This window comes from Ptychodera flava, unplaced genomic scaffold (assembly GCF_041260155.1).
Source record: "Ptychodera flava strain L36383 unplaced genomic scaffold, AS_Pfla_20210202 Scaffold_40__1_contigs__length_1388640_pilon, whole genome shotgun sequence".
Lineage (NCBI taxonomy): Eukaryota > Metazoa > Hemichordata > Enteropneusta > Ptychoderidae > Ptychodera > Ptychodera flava.
In genome coordinates, this window is record NW_027248362.1 from 1,111,296 (window position 1) to 1,130,929 (window position 19,634).

A 19,634-nucleotide genomic window follows, 5' to 3' on the forward strand; every position below is an offset into this window, starting at 1 on the left:
TTTTCATCTACACAACAAATATCAAATCAGTAAGTACTGCGGTTCTCAAGATATTTGAGTGGACGGACGCCTCACAAACGGACATACATACATACATACATACATACATACATACATACATACATACATACATACATACAGACTGACGCCGGACGCCGGACGGATACCCATCCCAATAGCTTCTATAGACTATAGTCTATAGTAGCTAAAAATACCGTCAATGACGCTGTACCTTCTCTAATGTGTGGCCAGGTCAGGTAATTGGTTGTTGGCATGGAGTTGTTGGTAAATAGTTGATGATGTAGGGGCATGAGGTGGGATATGGACCCAAAGAACCCAAAAGATGATTAAATACATCAATCAAAAAAATTCTAAGCTACAGTATAAACTGCCTAAAGATAGTTCAATGTGGGAAAAAGTTAAATAATTCAGAAATAAGAATTCACAGTCCAAAATAGTAATGACGCACTTCCTTACTGACCTGAGTGCATGTGAAATACACAACCTGGCATCTGTAAATTAAATGTATACCAAGTGATCATTTTAAGTCACTTTTAACTGTTTTTAATGGATTTTCCAAAGAGTCCTGTGAAAATGATGAAAAACGCTTATCTGGTCTTGTGTTTGTATAACCTCATGGCTGATAATTGTCATAGTATTGAAAAAAAATTGAAAGTGAAGAAATTACTGTTTTTAATAGGCATATTTTCCTTGAAATACATGACCGTGTAAAGAATATATGCTAAAAGTGTTTAAGAGTAAATTTCTTTTTAAAAAACAATTTAATCTGTGACCAAAGGATTTTTATTCTTTGAGTTTACAAATTCAAACATTGCAATTTGTTCAATCATCTTGTGCAGTGCAAAATTTATAAAATGACTGAAAAACAAAAAAAATTCATGCAGAAACGGTAAAATATATTGTCAGCAATGTAGTGTTAATTTTGACTTTACATCAAAATATGCCTTTGCTGGATACCAAATATATAGGGCGAAATATCAGCCATGTTCAGCAAAATCCACACAACAGCATTGATCCTTTTCTAATTTGATTTGATTTGCTTATGTTATCCTTGTATGACAGTCAGTACAATATGGAACTTGAACACAACACAGTGAATAAGTATGCTGTAAATGAAATGGTGTGGCTGCATCCACATGCAGCAATAGGAGTGCCTTTGTCTCTCACCCCTCATTTCCAACCTGTCCCATCCCTGAAAAAATAGTTGGTCTTATATTTATAATGTTAATAATTTCTGTATTTGTTAAAATGTGCGTATCTCAAAAACTTTTGATCATAAACATTTTCATTGTTTTTTATAGCTGACCAATCAGTTAACCTGTTTATTTTGAATATTTGCACATTTTTCCTCAGTATTTGACATTTTTCTGAATACCTTCTTATTCAGTTTGTCATTTTCTAAAAGTTTAAATGCTCCATTGTGTGGTCAAGCTTTCCACAAGCATCAAATGTGGTACTTCATATAGGAGGGTCTGCCTCTAGAGGGCGGGCATCATGAATACTCCTGTGTTTGTTGGTTAATTCCTCCACGTAAACTTCTGATTGTACTGTAAACTTTGAACATGGCTGACGTCCGATTTTCCTGTCTAAAACTTTCACTCATTTTCGTTCATATGACTCTGAAACTCCAGGAAACGATTGGGAAGAAAGGGTTATCTTGAAATATTGAGGTACTCGCCGATATTTTGCAAAATTAAATGAGAAAAAATGCAAGGAAAATGCCGACAGGCTTACACAATGACAGTTTTCAGACTCGGAGGCATATGATCATCTGCAGATTATGCAACAGGCCCAGATCACGTGAGGCCATGAGGGGATATCCACGCAACTCAGTACCAAACACTAGCGCTCACAGAGTGAGCAAACACAAAGTGAGTACCCCTAACGTCAGCTCAGTAGTCTGTAATAGATTGTAGTCAACTAAGAAACCTTGGAGAAAGGCTTAACACTGTGGCTATGCCGCTAAGTCCCTTTTGATTTTTGTCATAGCTCAAAATCGTTCTCCCACACCTCAACCTGAGCTGTGAACACCCCCACCAGTTTATGATATGACCCATCACAATAGCATGACGTCAACGGATCTTGACAGACGGAAGTCTTGACAGACGGAAGTTCTTGACAGCAGCATATTGGTTTTCAACTCTAATACCTTCTCTGTCTATAAATAGACACGAGAAGGTAAAAAATGGCAGAATTACAGTCGTTGTGATGTAAAATTATGGGTTGACATCACGATAACTGTTAATCTGTTTGAAGTACTAATATACTATAATTTAAAAAAGAAAAGTTCATGCAGAAACGGTAAAATATATTGTCAGCAATGTAGTGTTAATTTTGACTTTACATCAAAATATGCCTTTGCTGGATACCAAATATATAGGGCGAAATATTAAAATCAGCCATGTTCAGCAAAATCCACACAACAGCATTGATCCTTTTCTAATTTGATTTGATTTGCTCATGTTATCCTTGTATGACAGTCAGTACAATATGGAACTTGAACACAACACAGTGAATAAGTACGCTGTAAATGAAATGGTGTGGCTGCATCCACATGCAGCAATAGGAGTGCCTTTGTCTCTCACCCCTCATTTCCAACCTGTCCCATCCCTGAAAAAATAGTTTGGTCTTATATTTATAATGTTAATAATTTCTGTATTTGTTAAAATGTGCGCATCTAAAAAACTTTTGATCATAAACATTTTCATTGTTTTTTATAGCTGACCAGTCAGTTAACCTGTTTATATTGAATATTTGCGCATTTTTCCGCAGTATTTGACATTTTCTGAATACCATCTTATTCAGTTTGTCATTTTCTAAAAGTTTAAATGCTCCATTGTGTGGTCAAACTTTCCACAAGCATCAAATGTGGTACTTCATATAGGAGGGTCTGCCTCTAGAGGGCGGGCATCATGAATAGTGTTTGTTGGTTAATTCCTCCATGTAAACTTCTGATTGTACTGTAAACATTGAACATGGCCGACGTCCGATTTTCCTGTCTAAAACTTTCACTCATTTTCGTTCACATGACTCTGAAACTCCAGGAAATGATTGGGAAGAAAGGGTTATCTTGAAATATTGAGGTACTCGCCGATATTTTGCAAAATTAAATGAGAAAAAATGCAAGGAAAATGCCGACAGGCTTACACAATGACAGTTTTCAGACTCCGAGGCATATATGATCATCTCTGCAGATTATGCAACAGGCCAAGATCACGTGACGCCATGAGGGGATATCCACGCAACTCAGTACCAAACACTAGCGCTCACAGAGTGAGCAAACACAAAGTGAGTACCCCTAACGTCAGCTCAGTAGTCTGTAATAGATTGTAGTCAACTAAGAAACCTTGGAGAAAGGCTTAACACTGTGGCTATGCCGCTAAGTCCCTTTTGATTTTTGTCATAGCTCAAAATCGTTCTCCCACACCTCAACCTGAGCCATGAACACCCCCACCAGTTTATGATATGACCCATCACAATGGCATGACGTCAACGGATCTTGACAGACAGAAGTCTTGACAGACGGAAGTACTTGACAGCAGCATACTGGTTTTCAACTCTAATACCTTCTCTGTCTATAAATAGACACGAGAAGGTAAAAATTGCCCTCAAAATACAAATTCAACCAAAATAAGAGCAAACCTGACTAAGGTTACCACTAGCAATCTGCTTATATAATTCCAAAACAATCAGATGAGTGATTTCAAAGATTCTTTGACTAACTTTTGATCAAAAACTGCCCCAAAATACAAATGTGCAAATTTCAAGAATGAGAATTAGACAAGCGACCTAACGGCCGATATAGCTCCTCTGTGTTCATGTAGAGAATAACTATTTTTAACACATGTTGATGAAGAGGTGGAAATCTTTGATAGCTCATTTCAGTGGCCAGGAAAAAGTGGCTACAATAGCTGCAAAAATACACAATTGAAGATTTCATCATAATTTGAAAATATCACATTGGATCGATCATCCCTTAGAACATGTCAACCAAAGCTATCTGACGAGAATTTTTTTGAGAATGAAATTTTCTGACCAAAAATGGCAAAAAATTGCCCCCAAAAATAGAAGATTGCAGATTTCACCATAATTTCAATATATCATATATCAAAATAATCCCTTGGAACCTGTATACCAAATATCAAAGCTATCGACTTGCAGTTTTTCAGAAACAAATTTTTTGACCAAAAATGGCAAAAATTGCCCCAAAAATACAAAATTACAGATTTCACCATAATTTCAAAATATCACATTTAATTCATCTGTAGGAACCTGCATATAGAATTTCAAAGCTATCAGACAAGTACATTTTAAGAAATACATTTTTTGACCAAAAACGGAAAAAAGTGCCAAAAAAATACAAAATTGCAGATTTTATCATTATGTCAACAAATATCATTAACATCATCTGTAGGAACCTGTATACCACATTTCAAAGCTATAAGATGAGCAGTTTTGGAAATACACATTTTTTGACCAAAAATGGCAAAAATTGCCCCCAAAATACAAAATTACAGATATCATTAGAAACTCAATATATATTACTAAGTTCATCTGTAGAAACCTGTATACCAAATTTCAAAGCTATCAGACCAGTACTTTTTGAGAAACACATTTTTTGACCAAAAATGGCAAAAATTGCCCTCCAAAATGCAAATTTGCATATTTCTGCACAATTTGAACAAATTTCAAATAGATCATCCCTAGGGACCTATGTACCAAATATCAAAGCTATCTGACCGGTAGTTTTGAAGAAGAAGATTTTTAGTCCCCACGGACACCGTCCGGGGGGACTTATAGGTTTGGTCATGTCCGTGCGTGCGTGCGTCTGTGCGTGCGTCCGTCCGTGCATCCGTCCGTTCACGCAGATATCTCAGAGATGCCTGGAGCGATTTCATTCAAACTTGGTACAAGGATTACTTCATATGTCATACAGATGCACGTCAATTTGTTTTGTAATACGATCCAATATGGCTGCCAGGCCGCCATTTTATTACGATTTTTTCATGTACAGAGCCATGACTCAGGCATGTTTCAACCGATTTTATTCAAAACTGGTACAAGAACATTGACCAATGTCATAGATATGCATGTCAATTTGTTTTGTGATACGATCCAATATGGCTGCTGTGCGACCATTTTGTTACGATTTTTTTCATGTACAGAGCCAAAACTCAGGCATATCTCAACCGATTTTATTCAAACTTGGTACAAGGACATTGACCTATGTCATACGTATGCACGTCAATTTGTTTTATGATACAATCCAATATGGCCGCCAGGCGGCCATTTTATTACGATTTTTTCATGTACAGAGCTATTATTCAGGCATCTTTCAACCGATTTTATTCAAAGTTGGTACAAGGACATTGACCAATGTCATAGCTATGCACGTCAATTTGTTTTATGATACAATCCAATATGGCCGCCGTGCGGCCGTTTTCTTATGATTTTTTCATGTACAGAGCCATAACTCAGGCATATCTCAACCGATTTCATTCAAAGTTGGTACAAGGACATTGACCTATGTCATACACATGCACATTGATTTGTTTTGTGATACGATCCAATATGGCTGCCTTGTGGCCATTTTGTTACGTTTTTTTCATGTCCGGAACCATAACTCAGACATGTATCAAGCGAATTTATTCAAAGTTGGTACAAGGAGATTTACCAATGTCATACATATGCAAGGTAATTTGTTTTGTTATACATTCCAATATGGCCGCCGTGTGGCCATTTTATTACGAGTTTTTCATGTCCTGAACCATAACTCAGACATGTATCAAGCGAATTTATTCAAAAGTATTTTTATCACAGACCTAACGAAGAGGACTCTATCCTCTCTTAGGACCTGTAATCAAAGTACCCATTAACAAGTGGGGACTGTGTCATCAACGATGACTTGTTAAAGATATTTTTACCAAAAACGACAAAAACTGCCTTAAAAATACAAATATGCAAATTTCACCAGGATTTGTACAAATCTAACTGAAGTTATCCTAAATAAACTGCATGTCAAATTTCAAAGCAATCGGACAAGCAGTTTCAGAGAAGAAGATTTTTTTTACCAACAAGCGACCTAGCGGCCGATATAGCTCCGCTGTGTTTATGTAGAGAGTAACTATTTTTGACACATGTTGGTGAAGAAGGTGGAAATCTTTGATAGCTCAATGTAATGGCCAGAAAAAAGTGGCTAAAATAAGCTGCAAAAATACACAATTTCATCATACTTTGAATATATCACATCGGATCATCCCTAAGAACATGTCAACCAAAGCTATCCGATGAGTAGTTTTTAGCTCCCATAGCCATATGTATGTATGGCAATGGAAGCTATTCTTATAGGCTAGGGAAATGTCTGTATGTATGTATGTCTGTATGTCTGTATGTCTGTGTGTCTGTATGTCTGTATGTCTGTATGTCTGTATGTCTGTCCGTCAACATCAAAAACTCCAAAACCGCTGTACATTTCATCTTGATATTTGGTGTGTACATGGATGATGGGCTGTAGATGAGATTTTGTTCAAATGAAGTTGTCATTGCCAAAAATATGCAAATTAAGTGAAAAAATGTAAAAACAGTCAAAATTGAAAAAACTCAATAACCACTGAGCAGACTACATGAAAAATTGGCATGTAAGTACTTTGGGCTGACATGAAATGATTGTGCACATCTTGGGTCAGTATCTTGGACTTGCTATTTTTCATGAATTTTTTTGTAATTTTCTCCCATTTTTGGTCAAAAACTCTTCTTCTCTGAAACCACAAGTCCGATTGATTTGAAACTTGGTATGGAAGTGCATAGGAATGACCTTCCCAAATTTGGGCAAATCGTGGTGAAATTTGCATATTTTTAGTTTACACGTCCATAGACTCCCATGTATTAGGCAGATCTCCATAGACTCCCATGTATGAGGCCACGAAAAATAAAAATTTAGGTTCTCATCGTATTCATATTGCAAAAAGGATGCAGTGACACAATTTTTAGTCCCCATGGATGAAGTCCAGTGGGCTTATAGATTGGGTCATGTCCGTCGGTTCGTCCATCCGTGAGTCCATCCGTTCACGCAGATATCTCGGATATTTTGACAAAATGTCATGTGACCTTGATGACCTTTGACCTCAAATATACATATTTGTCCATAACTCAGTAACCACGAGTGCTACCACCCTTCATATATGGTATGATGGGACACCTTTATGACGCCACATATTGTACCTCATTAATTATGCACATATCTAATTTTGAGCAAGCCAATAGAGCTAGAGGTCTGATTTTTGGTATATAGGGATAACTTAGCAATACAATATTTTTCACAAAATGTCACGTGACCTTGGTGACCTTTGACCTCAAATATACATATTTGTCCATAACTCAGTAACCACAAAGTGCTACAGACTTCATGTATGGTATGATGGGACACCTTATGACGCCACATATTGTACCTCATTAATTATGCGCATATCTAATTTTGAGCGAGCCAATAGAGCTAGCAGTCTGATTTTTGGTATATAGGGATAACTTAGCAATACAATTTTTTTGACAAAATGTCACGTGACCTTGGTGACCTTTGACCTCAGATATACATATTTGTCAATAACTCAGTAACCACAAGTGCTACACCCTTCATGTATGGTATGATGGGACTACTTATGACGCCACATATTGTACTTCATTAATTATGCGCATATCTAATTTTGAGCGAGCCAAGAGAGCTAGAGGTCTGATTTTTGGTATATAGGGATAACTTAGCAATACAATTTTTTTCACAAAATGTCATGTGACCTCGGTGACCTTTGACCTCAAATATACATATTTGTCCATAACTCAGTAACCACAAGTGCTAAAGCCTTCATGTATGGTATGATGGGACACCTTATGACGCCACATATTGTACCTTATTAATTATGCGCATATCTAATTTTGAGCAAGCCAATAGAGCTAGAGGTCTGATTTTTGGTATATAAGGATAACTTAGCAATACAATTTTTTTGACAAAATGTCACGTGACCTTGGTGACCTTTGACCTCAAATATACATATTTGTCCATAACTCAGTAACCACAAGTGCTACAGCCTTCATGTATGGTATGATGGGACTACTTATGACGCCACATATTGTACTTCATTTATTATGCACATATCTAATTTTGAGCGAGCCAAGAGAGCTAGAGGTCTGATTTTTGGTATATAGGGATAACTTAAGCAATACAATTTTTTTGACAAAATGTCATGTGACCTCGGTGACCTTTGACCTCAGATATACATATTTGTCCATAACTCAGTAACCACAAGTGCTACACCCTTCATGTATGGTATATGATGGGACACCTTATGACGCCACATATTGTACCTCATTAATTATGTGCATATCTAATTTTGAGCGAGCCAAGAGAGCTAGAGGTCTGATTTTTGGTATATAGGGATAACTTAGCAATACAATTTTTTTCACAAAATGTCACGTGACCTCTGTGACCATTGACCTCAAATATACATATTTGTCCATAACTCAGTAACCACAAGTGCTACACCCTTCATATTTGGTATGATTGGACACCGTATGACACCACATACTGTACCTCATTAATTATGCACATATCTCATTCTGAGCAAGCCAATAGAGCTGGATGTCTGATTTTTGGTATATAGCGATAACTATAGGAGAAATTTTTTGACCAAATGTCATGTGACCTCGATGACCTTTTACCTAAAATATATGTTTATGTCAATAAATAAGTAACCACGAGTGCTATGTCCTTTGTATTTAGTAGGATGGGAGACCTTATGACAACACACGCTTTACCTCATTAATTATGTACACATCTAATTCTGGGCAAGCGAATAGAGCTAGAGATCTGATTTTTGGCATATAGGGATAAATTAGCAATATAATTTTTTTTTTTCAAAATGTCATGTGACCTCGATGACCTTTGACCTTGATTATACATATATATGCATATCTCAGCAACCACAAGTTCTATACCCTCCAATTTTGATAGGATATTAGACCTTAAGATGTCACATCTTGTACGTCATTTATAATGCGCATATGTATTTCTTGGCTGGCCAATACTGCTAGAGGTCTGATCTTTTTCCCCGATTTAGAACCATAACTTAGACATGCCTCATGTGTTTCCAATTGGGAACAACGACATAGACTTATGTGCCCATAGATCTCAACATATACACTCCAGTGATACTTCTTAATGACCACATTTTCCTGCCCCATCAAGACTAATACTCCTATTACAAGTGGGGACTTTGTCATTGTAAATGACTTGTTGAGTTAATGGTTGTATCACAGTATTCGATATATCTAATTCTGTATTTTTTCCATTTTATATTCTGAATAAATACATTAAACATATTTCACTGTCTCCAGTACATTACATTTAAGTATTTTCACTTCATGCACTTTATCCCTTTCACACATGTTCAAATATCTGACCAGAGAACAAACACTAAATAGTCCAGGATGGGAGCTACAGTGTCATTGACGCTATTTTTTGAGAATGAAATTTTCTGACCAAAAATGGCAACATTGCCCCAAAAATACAAAATTACAGATTTCATCAGAAATTCATTATATATTACTGAACTCATCTGTAGAAACCTGTATACCAAATTTCAAAGCTATCAGAACAGTACTTTTTGAGAAACACATTTTTTGACCAAAAATGGAAAAAATTAACCCAAAATTACAAAATTGCAGATTTCATCATAATTTCAATAAATATCATTAAGTTCATCTGTAGGAACCTGTATACCAAATTTCAAAGCTATCAGATGAGCAGTTTTGGAATACACATTTTTTGACCAAAAATGGCAAAAATTGCCCCAAAAATACATAATTACAGATTTCATCAGAAATTCAATATATATTACTAAGTTCATCTATAGAAACCTGTATACCAAATTTCAAAACTATCAGACCAGTACTTTTTGAAAAAAAACATTTTTTGACCAAAAATGGCAAAAATTGTCTTAAAAATGCAAATTTGCATATTTCTGCACAATTTGAACAAATCTGAAATAGATCATCCCTAGGGACATATGTACCAAATATCAAAGCTATCTGACTTGTAGTTTTGAAGAAGATGATTTTTAAAGATTTTTTTACCAAAAATGACAAAAATTGCCTTAAAAATACAAATATGCAAATTTCACCAGGATTTGTACAAATCTAACTGAAGTCACCCTAAGTAAACTGCATATCAAATTTAAAAGCAATCGAACAAGCAGTTTCAGAGAAGAAGATTTTTTTACCAAAAACACCAAAAAATGCCCCAAAAATACAAATATGCAAATATCACCACAATTTGAACAAACTTAAGTGAGGTCACCCCAAGTGAACTGCATATAAAATTTCAAAGCAATTGGACTTGCGGTTTTAGAGCAGAAGGCAATTGTTGACGGACGACGGACAACGACGGACGACGACGGAAAATCAACCTATTTGATAAGCTCCGCGTCGCTGACAGCGGAGCTAAAAACAGCAAAAAAAGCCCCAAAAATAGAAATATGCAAATTTCACTATGATTTGGACAACTTAAGTGAGGTCACCCAAAGTGAACTGCATATAAAATTTCAAAGCAATCAGACGAGGTTTCAGAGGAGAGGGCAATTGTTGACGGACGACAGAAGATCAACCTATTTGATAAGCTCCGAGTCGCTGACAGCGGAGCTAAAAATTTGATGAATGCTTACACCGCTGACTGACAATAGATACTTGCCTATCTGATAAGCTCTACGTCACAGACACCAGAGCTAAATATGACAAGAATATCCTCAAAGATATGAATATGCAAATGTTTTTCTCATTTTCATGGTTTTCAATAATCCCTAAAAAGCTGCTTAGAAAATTTGAAAGCAATTTCTGACCAGTTTTTTGAAATGAAGTGTGACTTTTATTACTTCTGTGTTTAATACATGGCTGTGATGATGGAAAAAGTATACCATGTAATCAACAAGATTTTTTTCTGGAATTTAACCTTCAAGTCCAATGCACCTACAATCAAATCTTGAAATATCTGTAATATCTTGACTTTTTTTGACTAAAAGTGCAATACCACACATTTTGATGCATTTTAAATCACATCACATCACATCACATCACAGAATGAATAAACAATATGAGATTTTTTAAGTAAAATTGCTAGATCAAGTCTGTGTAAATCAACTGACCAGCTTTCTGGATAGACTTAAACCATGCAGGTTTACAGCAGGCCATCAGTCAATGAATCATGTGATGTGATACCCAAGCTAACTGTGTATGTTATACATGCAACATGACATGAAAAGCATTGTTTGTAAGGATTACTTACGTTGTTGGTGGCAATGTAGATAGACAATCTCATCCAGATGTACAGTAACTGCATACTCCCAGTACAGGCTATTTAATTAAAATAAAACCAATAATTAGAATACTATCTTCATGAAAACACAAAACACTTCTATCACAGACAGTAGTGTCTATTCTTCCACACACTGACAACGCTTGAATGTTATGAAATCTTCAGTGTCTTTCATCACTATGTTGTTAATATAGTTTTTCCAAAGGTTAAGGCATACAAGAGAAAAAAACATCAAGGACAGTGTGCTCACATTCAGTTTGAATTGGTCCATTCAAAAATATTTAAACCAGAAGAACAAGACTGACAAAAGCAAATAAGCTCTGCAACTTAGGTACTGGAGGTCATCTTTAGGGACATGCATATCAACTTCTATAGCAATAGGACAAGCAGATCCTACATACAGAAGCAAATGTCAAGGAAAAAAATTAGCCAGAGAAGGCTTGACAAAAAGAAAAGGTTGGAAGAGTGGGAAAAAAATAAAGAGTGGGAAAAAAATGTACAAGGGATCTGGTAAAAAGTAATGCTACCTCATCAATCTTCTAGACCCTACCCCCTCCTGAATATCAAATGTTCCATCCCTTTGTTGATCATGTTTACATAAGGCCAGATGGCAGGAAATATACTTACAACCTTGGGGATTTTTTAATTAATGCTATGGGTGCTATCATTCGAGTGTAAACAGCACTTAAATTAGTTACAGGTAGTGAAATGCCTTCCATGGGGGGGGGGGGGGGGGGGGGGGGGGGGGGGGGGGGGGGGGGAGGGGGGTGGGATGAGATGGGATCCAAATTTTTCATCAGTTCTTGTGTGTCTTACATGGAAATGTTGCAAAAATTGATCCGCAATGAAAAAAATTACCTCAGCTTTGTTTTCTGGATCAAATTTTACTACAAATCGATACCAAATATGACAAAATTATGTTCACAGCCTTCGAAACTGTCTCACAACATAAAGGTTGGTGTAGGTCATTTAAGGTCACAAACTGAGAAAATTGCCTAAAATATAAAAATTTGGGAGCTTCCCAACACTTTGAGCAGAAAATTTATCTATTAACATCCCTCGGGACTTTTGTACCAAATTACAAAGCTATCAAACACGTAATTTTGAGAACAAGTTTTCTTGACCAAAAATGACAAAATTGTCTTAAAAATACAAATTTGTATATTTCAGGACAATTCCCTGGATATCTGTACACCAAATACAAAAGCTGTCTGTCCAGGGGCTTTAAAAAGAAATTTTTTTTTACGATTTTTTGACCAAAAATGACAAAAATTGCCCAAAAACAGTAATTTTTCAAATTTTGTCATAATTTCAACAAATTAGAAGGGTAACACCCTTGCAAACATCTTACCCAAATTTGAGAGAAACTGTGCTGGCGGTTTCAGAGAAGAAGAATTTTTACTTAAAATGAGGAAAATAACCAAAAAATTCAGCAAAAATACAAAATTCAAGATATCTTCACGATAAACATAAAACTGTAAATGGTCTACCTAAGGTACTTGCATACCAATTTTCAAAGCAATCAAACCAACAGTTCTTGAGTTATTGATTTTTGACCATTTTCACATTTTTAAAGTTCATTTGCATAATTTGGGCACTGCAAACTTCATTTGAACAAAATCCCATCTACAGCCCAGGATGCATCCACAGACTAAATACCGAGCTAAAAAGAGCAGCAGTTCGTGAGTTTTTGAAGTTGACGGACATACTGTACGTACGTACGTATTTCATTACATACATACACACATACATACAGATGCCACCGACTTCAGCTCTATATGATAATCTCATATTGGTATAACCAAATGCGAGCTAAAAAATGTCATGAACCAAATGTAGGTCACTTGGTCACTGGTGCTATTCAATCTGTACATAGATAAGGCTTTACGCAAGGAGAATGGTCAGAGAGGATGACTTTCAGCTGCTTTAAGAATTCACTGTAACAGTTGCATTTTAATTGCAGTGCTTCTGCTGCATGTTTGACAAATTGCAAAATGCAAGAGAACAAGTCATCTTTGATGACACAGTCCCCACTTGTTATTGGCTACTTTGATTACAGGTCCTCAGAGAGGACAGAGTCCTCTTCATTAATTAGGTCTGTGATAAAAATACTTTGATATGTAAAACCGTGTATGCTAAATATCTTGAATTAGATGTAAAAGCCAAGATTAAACCACAGCCCTCTAAGGAGAAGTGGTGTACTATTTTCAATGTTTGTAAAGAGAACTTTTCGAAATATTATATTTTACCCAAAAAAGTGACAGATGATGTGGCTCTTCAAAGCCTTCAATTCAAAGTCCTTAATCGTATTATTGTAACAAACAGATTTCTTTTCCTGAGAAACCTTTCTGAACATGAGACTTGTACTTTTTGTAACCAAGAGACTGAAACCATTATACATCTATTTTACGAATGTTCCCAAGTAAAACAAATTTGGAATTTTCTTTTCACAAGAAGTAATGTTAACTTTACAGAAAAGGAAGTAATTCTTGGGATCACAAATACAGAAACTTTGTTTCAGAGCTGGAATCTTATTTGTCTTTTAACAAAAAGATATATTTACAGTTGTAGATTTGCCGAAATCATTCCAAAGCCGGCCGTACTCTTAGAAAAGCTTAGATATTATAGAAAAATTCTCGAATATAATAGCAACAACCGTAAGACTAGGGATTCTATGCAGGTGTTAGATAGAATCTTACAAGACTTGTAAAATTTAATTACTCATTTTTTGTAGTTTTCCCCGTGGGTTTTGTCTTTTCCTTTCCTTTTGTTTTTCTCCTTTCTTGTTGTGCTTCTTCTTTTTTTTGAAATAAAAAAAATTTAAAAAAAAAAAAAAAAAAAAATACTTTGATAAAGATGGTGCTCAATGGCCAAGAATGAGTTCCACGGTGATGAAAACATAAAACCAATGTAGGCCACCATCCTAAAGGTCATTAAATGAGTCAACTAGGAATTAATCAACAGGATGTTGCAAAACATTTTTGCATACTATCCTAACACTAACAGATAACGACCGGTACCATATTTCATAAAGTTTGATGCATTATTTACAACACTATGAGATCAACATCTGTATCAAGTTTCATCAAATTTGACGTTGTATTTGTGGATATATCACTATAATTAGGAAAGTTCATTACATATTCAATTACAAATTAATTAAAATGACACTGATAAATGTCTTTTTCAATGTTAAAGGTATACATTCACCTGTAATCTAAATATGCCCATATATGGTCAAAGGGGCGTTCCTTCGTATTCAAAATGCCCATGTGAGGGCGCTGTTTTAAAAAGCGGCCACCCGCTTAAAATCTGTGATTGGTTATATTTTTTCTTTCCATGGTTACTGTGGCAAAATTGGAACAGGTGACAGTATACCTTTAAAGCAATGTGAGCTTAACATCTGTACAAAGTTTCATGAAATTTGATGCAGTATTTCTTGACATATCAGCCTAATTACGAAACTTCAATAATTGACATGATACTGCTACATGACGTGAAACAAATTGACTAGCATATGTCTGAAATAGGTCAATGTCCTTGTACCAACTTTGAATGATACTGGTGGAAATGTCTAAGTTATGGCTCTGTACATGAGACAATCGTGACAAAATCGCCGCCATGCAGCAATTTTTGATCTTACTGTTTAAAAAATCAACAGGTATATGTATGACATAAGTCAATGTCCATGTACCAACTTTGAATAAAATCGGTTGAGATATGCCTGAGTTATGGCTCTGTACATAAAAAAATCGTAATAAAATGGCCGCCTGGCAGCCATATTGGATCGTATCACAAAACAAATTGATGTGCATATGTATGACATTAGTCAATCTCTTTGTACCAACTTTGAATAAATTCACTTAATACATGTCTGAGTTAAGGCTCTCTACATGAAAAAATCGTAAAAAATGGCCGCATGGCAGCCATATTGGATCATATCACAAAATAAATCGATGTGCATATCTATGACATTGGTCAATGTCCTTGTACCAACTTTGAATAAAATTGGTTGAGATATGCCTGAGTTATGGCTCTGTACATGAAAAAATCATAATAAAATGGCCGCCTGGTGGCCATATTGGATTGTAACACAGAACAAATCGACGTGCATATGTATGACATAGGTCAATGTCCTTGTACCAGGTTGGAATAAAATCGGTTGAGACATGACTGAGTTATGGCTCTGTACATTAAAAAATCGTAATAAAATGGCCGCCTGGCGGCCATATTGGATCGTATCACAAAATAAATCAAAGTGCATATGTATGACATGTAAAGTAATCCTTGTATCAAGTTTGAATGAAATCGCTGCAGGCATCTCTGAGATATCTGCGTGAACGCACGCACGCACGCACGCACGCACGCACGGACATGACCAAACCTATAAGTCCCCCCGGATGGTGTCCGTGGGGACTAAAAATACCATTTGGCAAGCTTTTCGTCTGAATTAGCAAAACTTGCGAAACCAACAATAATACATGTTGTCTGTCAATTTTCATTTTTGATGAGGTTCTGAGAAAAAATTGTGATTTCAGGTTTGCTACTAAATATAGCTGCATGCGTGTAACACTGGACAATGCTGCCTGAAATTTGGACAAATTTTGTTGTTGCATCTGCGGCTGTTGTTGCAGCTTGTAGTCTGAGCCATAAATTCAAATGAATTATGTAACTTTTTGTAGTCATTGTAACATTATCAGGTTTATTTTTGTCGTTTATGCGGAAAATGAGGACAAATGTTTATTTATGCATATTAATAAGAAAGAAAAATACCGCAATTACATGGTTTCGCTGAAATTTGATCAGAATTGGTACATACCAAAGGTCAACAATAAGTGTTGTTTCTATCTGTTCAGTGCAGGAAAATTCTACGTTGATGTTATGACAATGATTTCTGCACAGTACAACCAGAAAAACAACAAGAAATATTTAAACCAGAAAAACAAGAATGACAAAAGTAAATAAGGTCTGAAACTTTAGGTACTGAAGGTCAACTTTAGCAACATGCATAGCGGAAACAGCCAGTCCCTCTTAGTTTGAGCATAGACAGTCTTCCCCCCCTACTGTCTACGATTTGAGCAGGTCTGTTAATACGTCATAAACAATGACAGGAAATGACTAATTAGCTATTTCAGTTACTGCCACCACTCCCACACATAATAGGTACCCTGCATACAAATAGGTTAAAGGTCAAAAATCTCTTACTCATATGTGTGGGCTGTTTCAATTACTGCCACCACTCCTGCACATTTGCAGGATTTCCCCTTTTTCTTTCCTCATTTGTATATTTTTGACACTGACATGTTCATTTGAACATCGTCACATCTCAACCCCTGCATCTACCTGTACACCAAATACTGAGATGGTAGCTTTGGCGGTACGGGAGCCTTTGCATGTGACGGACATACATCCGCACATACATACCCACATACATACAGACATACAGACGCCATCGACTCACCATATAAGCTCTTTTTGGTATTTATATAAATACCAAATATGAGCTAAAAATGACATCATTTGCGATCAGTACTATTGAAGCTTTCATCATAATTTGAACATATCACATTTAGATCATCTGTAAAAATATGTCTACTAAAGCTGTGAGACTAGTTTTTTGAGAATTTTTTTGACCAAAAAGGGCAAAAATTGCCCTAAAAATACAAAATCGCAGATTTCATCATTATTTCAGTACATCACATTAAGTTCATCTATAGAAATGTGTATACCAAATATCAAAGCTATCAGATGAGGAGTTTTTGAGAAACATTTTTTGACCAACAATTGCCACAAAAATACAAAATTGTAGATTTCATCATGATTTGAATATATCACACTTTGATCATCCCTATGAACCTGAAAGCAAAATATGAACGTTGCAAGACAAGCAGTTTTGGTAAAATAAATTTTTGACCAAAACTGACAAAACTTGCCTTAAAAATACAAATTTGCATATTTAACAATTTGAACACACCTAATTAAGGCCACCCCAAGTGAAATGCATATCAAATTTCAAAGTAATTTGACATGCGATTTCAGAGAAGAAGGCAACTTGACAGATGATCGAGGGACGACGGACGGATGGAAGATGGACGGATGGAGGACGGACAGACAGACACCCAAAGACAGAAAATCAGCCTATTTGATAAGTTCCGCATCACTGACAGTGGAACTAAAAATTGTATTTGAAACCGCACTCTTATAATAAATAAAAAATAGCGCCAATGGCACTTGATCACAACTGGCACATTGTGAAACTACTCTATCTCTGGGTACACCTGTACATGAAATACTGAATGGGTAGGTGCTGCGGGTTTGGAGTTTGTCAGTAAATGCACACAGAAAACAAAGTCCCGAAGTAGCGAATTCCAGCCATTTTCAAACCACACTGTTTGTCAGTGGGGTAAGCAATATTCGCAAAAATCACATTTCCAGGCTAATAGACTATGTTTTACGAAATCACACGTCCTTATTACAAAATAAAACGATCTTTGTCTTTAAATCAATGTGCCAGTAAACAGGTCTAGCAGCTAGTTATGTCATCAAGTCTGTAATGTTAAGGGTCATAACAAATGTGAGAAATCTAAAACATTAAATATGTTGTTTTTTATCAATTTTATTACCAAAAGCGCATGAAAATCTCTGATACTTTGAATCAGCCATCCTGCATATTTGTAACATTCATCAAAATCTCATTTCTGTTCCACAACTCATTAAATAGTCCACAATGCAGGATTGGTGTACATTCCAAAACTACATATATGAAAGACCCCTAAAATCAATTAGTTAAAGGGGGGTTAGAAATTTCCCAAAACTATCTAACTGCTGCTCCGTTTGGCTCCATTTTTCTGAATCGGAACCTTGGAATTAGTCTGAATATCTCTACCAAATATCAATGCAGTCTGTTCAGCGGTTTTTGACTTTTTGTCGTTTACGGAAAATGGACACTGTCCACCACCGGTTGAAGCTAACCCTATATCACAACTTCCAGATGTGATAATGACCTATGGTCATTATGTTAAAAAATACCGCCAATGGCGCTTGGACATAATGACCGCCTAGTATTATCGGCATTTATCAACAACCACACTCACTGTGAATTAGACAGACCAGGAAGTCAATGAGCAACATATAGCTGAAAGACTATTTTTCACATTGCGATTTTAAGCTCATTTTTATGAGAAAAGAGACATGTATATGTATATGGAGAAAAAGCAGAAGACATATTTGTAAATTGTTTGTTAAGTGACAATCATATATGCATCTCTTGAAATTTTGTGGTTATAAGGTATAACAGTAGTGTAAGAATAATGAGGTATGAATAAGTTAGTAAAGCTAAGTTGACAGTAATTAAGATTACAAAATTATACACTAAGCTGGGGAAATCTGATTGAAATAAATGTTGAAAAGTAGCAAAGTCATGGTCATCTTTTGTCTAATACCTCGTGTAAGTTCATGAACTTTACATAAATCTTGCTATGGATTTGTTGCTAATGGGCAATAACTGTGTTTCAGATCATTTGAGAGCAATCTATCCATGACAGGTTTAAATTGTAATATACTTCTATTTAAAAGGAGAGAAACTTCTCAAATAATTTTTTTCCCTGTAATTTGCTGTGAGAACACATGGACAGATGCTCAGGACTCTATGTTGGTGCTACCTTGATAACTAACCTACAACTTGTAACGTCATTGTCTAACCTGTTCACCCCAATTTCCTGTAGACAGGTCCACACTCTCCATTGATAACAATTGGTTTGGGCCATACCATTGTAGTGAAAGACTGTAACATGTGAGGTTGTGGATACTTAATCTCTGGAATGTCAAAGTCTGTATATTGACTCAAGGATGTTTACTTAACAAATGCCTAGGGTCATCTCAAAAGTGAGAATCTAAACTATGAAATATGTTTTTTTTAATGCTTTTGATGCCCAAAAGACCATAGAAATCTCTTATACTTCGAATCAGCCATCCTGCATATTTCTAACATTCATCAAAACCTCATTTCTGTTCAACAAATCATAAAACAGTCCACAATGCAGGATTGGTGTACATTCCAAAACTACATATATGAAAGACCCCTAAAATCAATTAGATAAAAAGGGGGGTTAGAAATTTCCCAAAATATCTAACCGGCGCTCCGTTTGGCTCCATTTTTCCGAATTGGAACCTTGGAACCAGTCTATGTATCGGTATCAAATATCAGTGCAGTCTGTTCAGCAGTTTTTGACTTTTTGTTGTTTACGGAAATGGACGA

The 19,634-nt window shown here is 35.8% G+C and overlaps 1 protein-coding gene across 1 annotated transcript in view; it reads right to left on the reverse strand.

The window, feature by feature from the left end:
* LOC139127974 (small G protein signaling modulator 1-like) overlaps positions 1–19,634 on the reverse strand; it is a 270,506-nt gene that overhangs the window by 154,710 nt on the left and 96,162 nt on the right. The window contains 1 exon segment of the mRNA XM_070693822.1: positions 11,348–11,415. Coding sequence (XP_070549923.1) covers positions 11,348–11,415 — 68 coding nt within the window.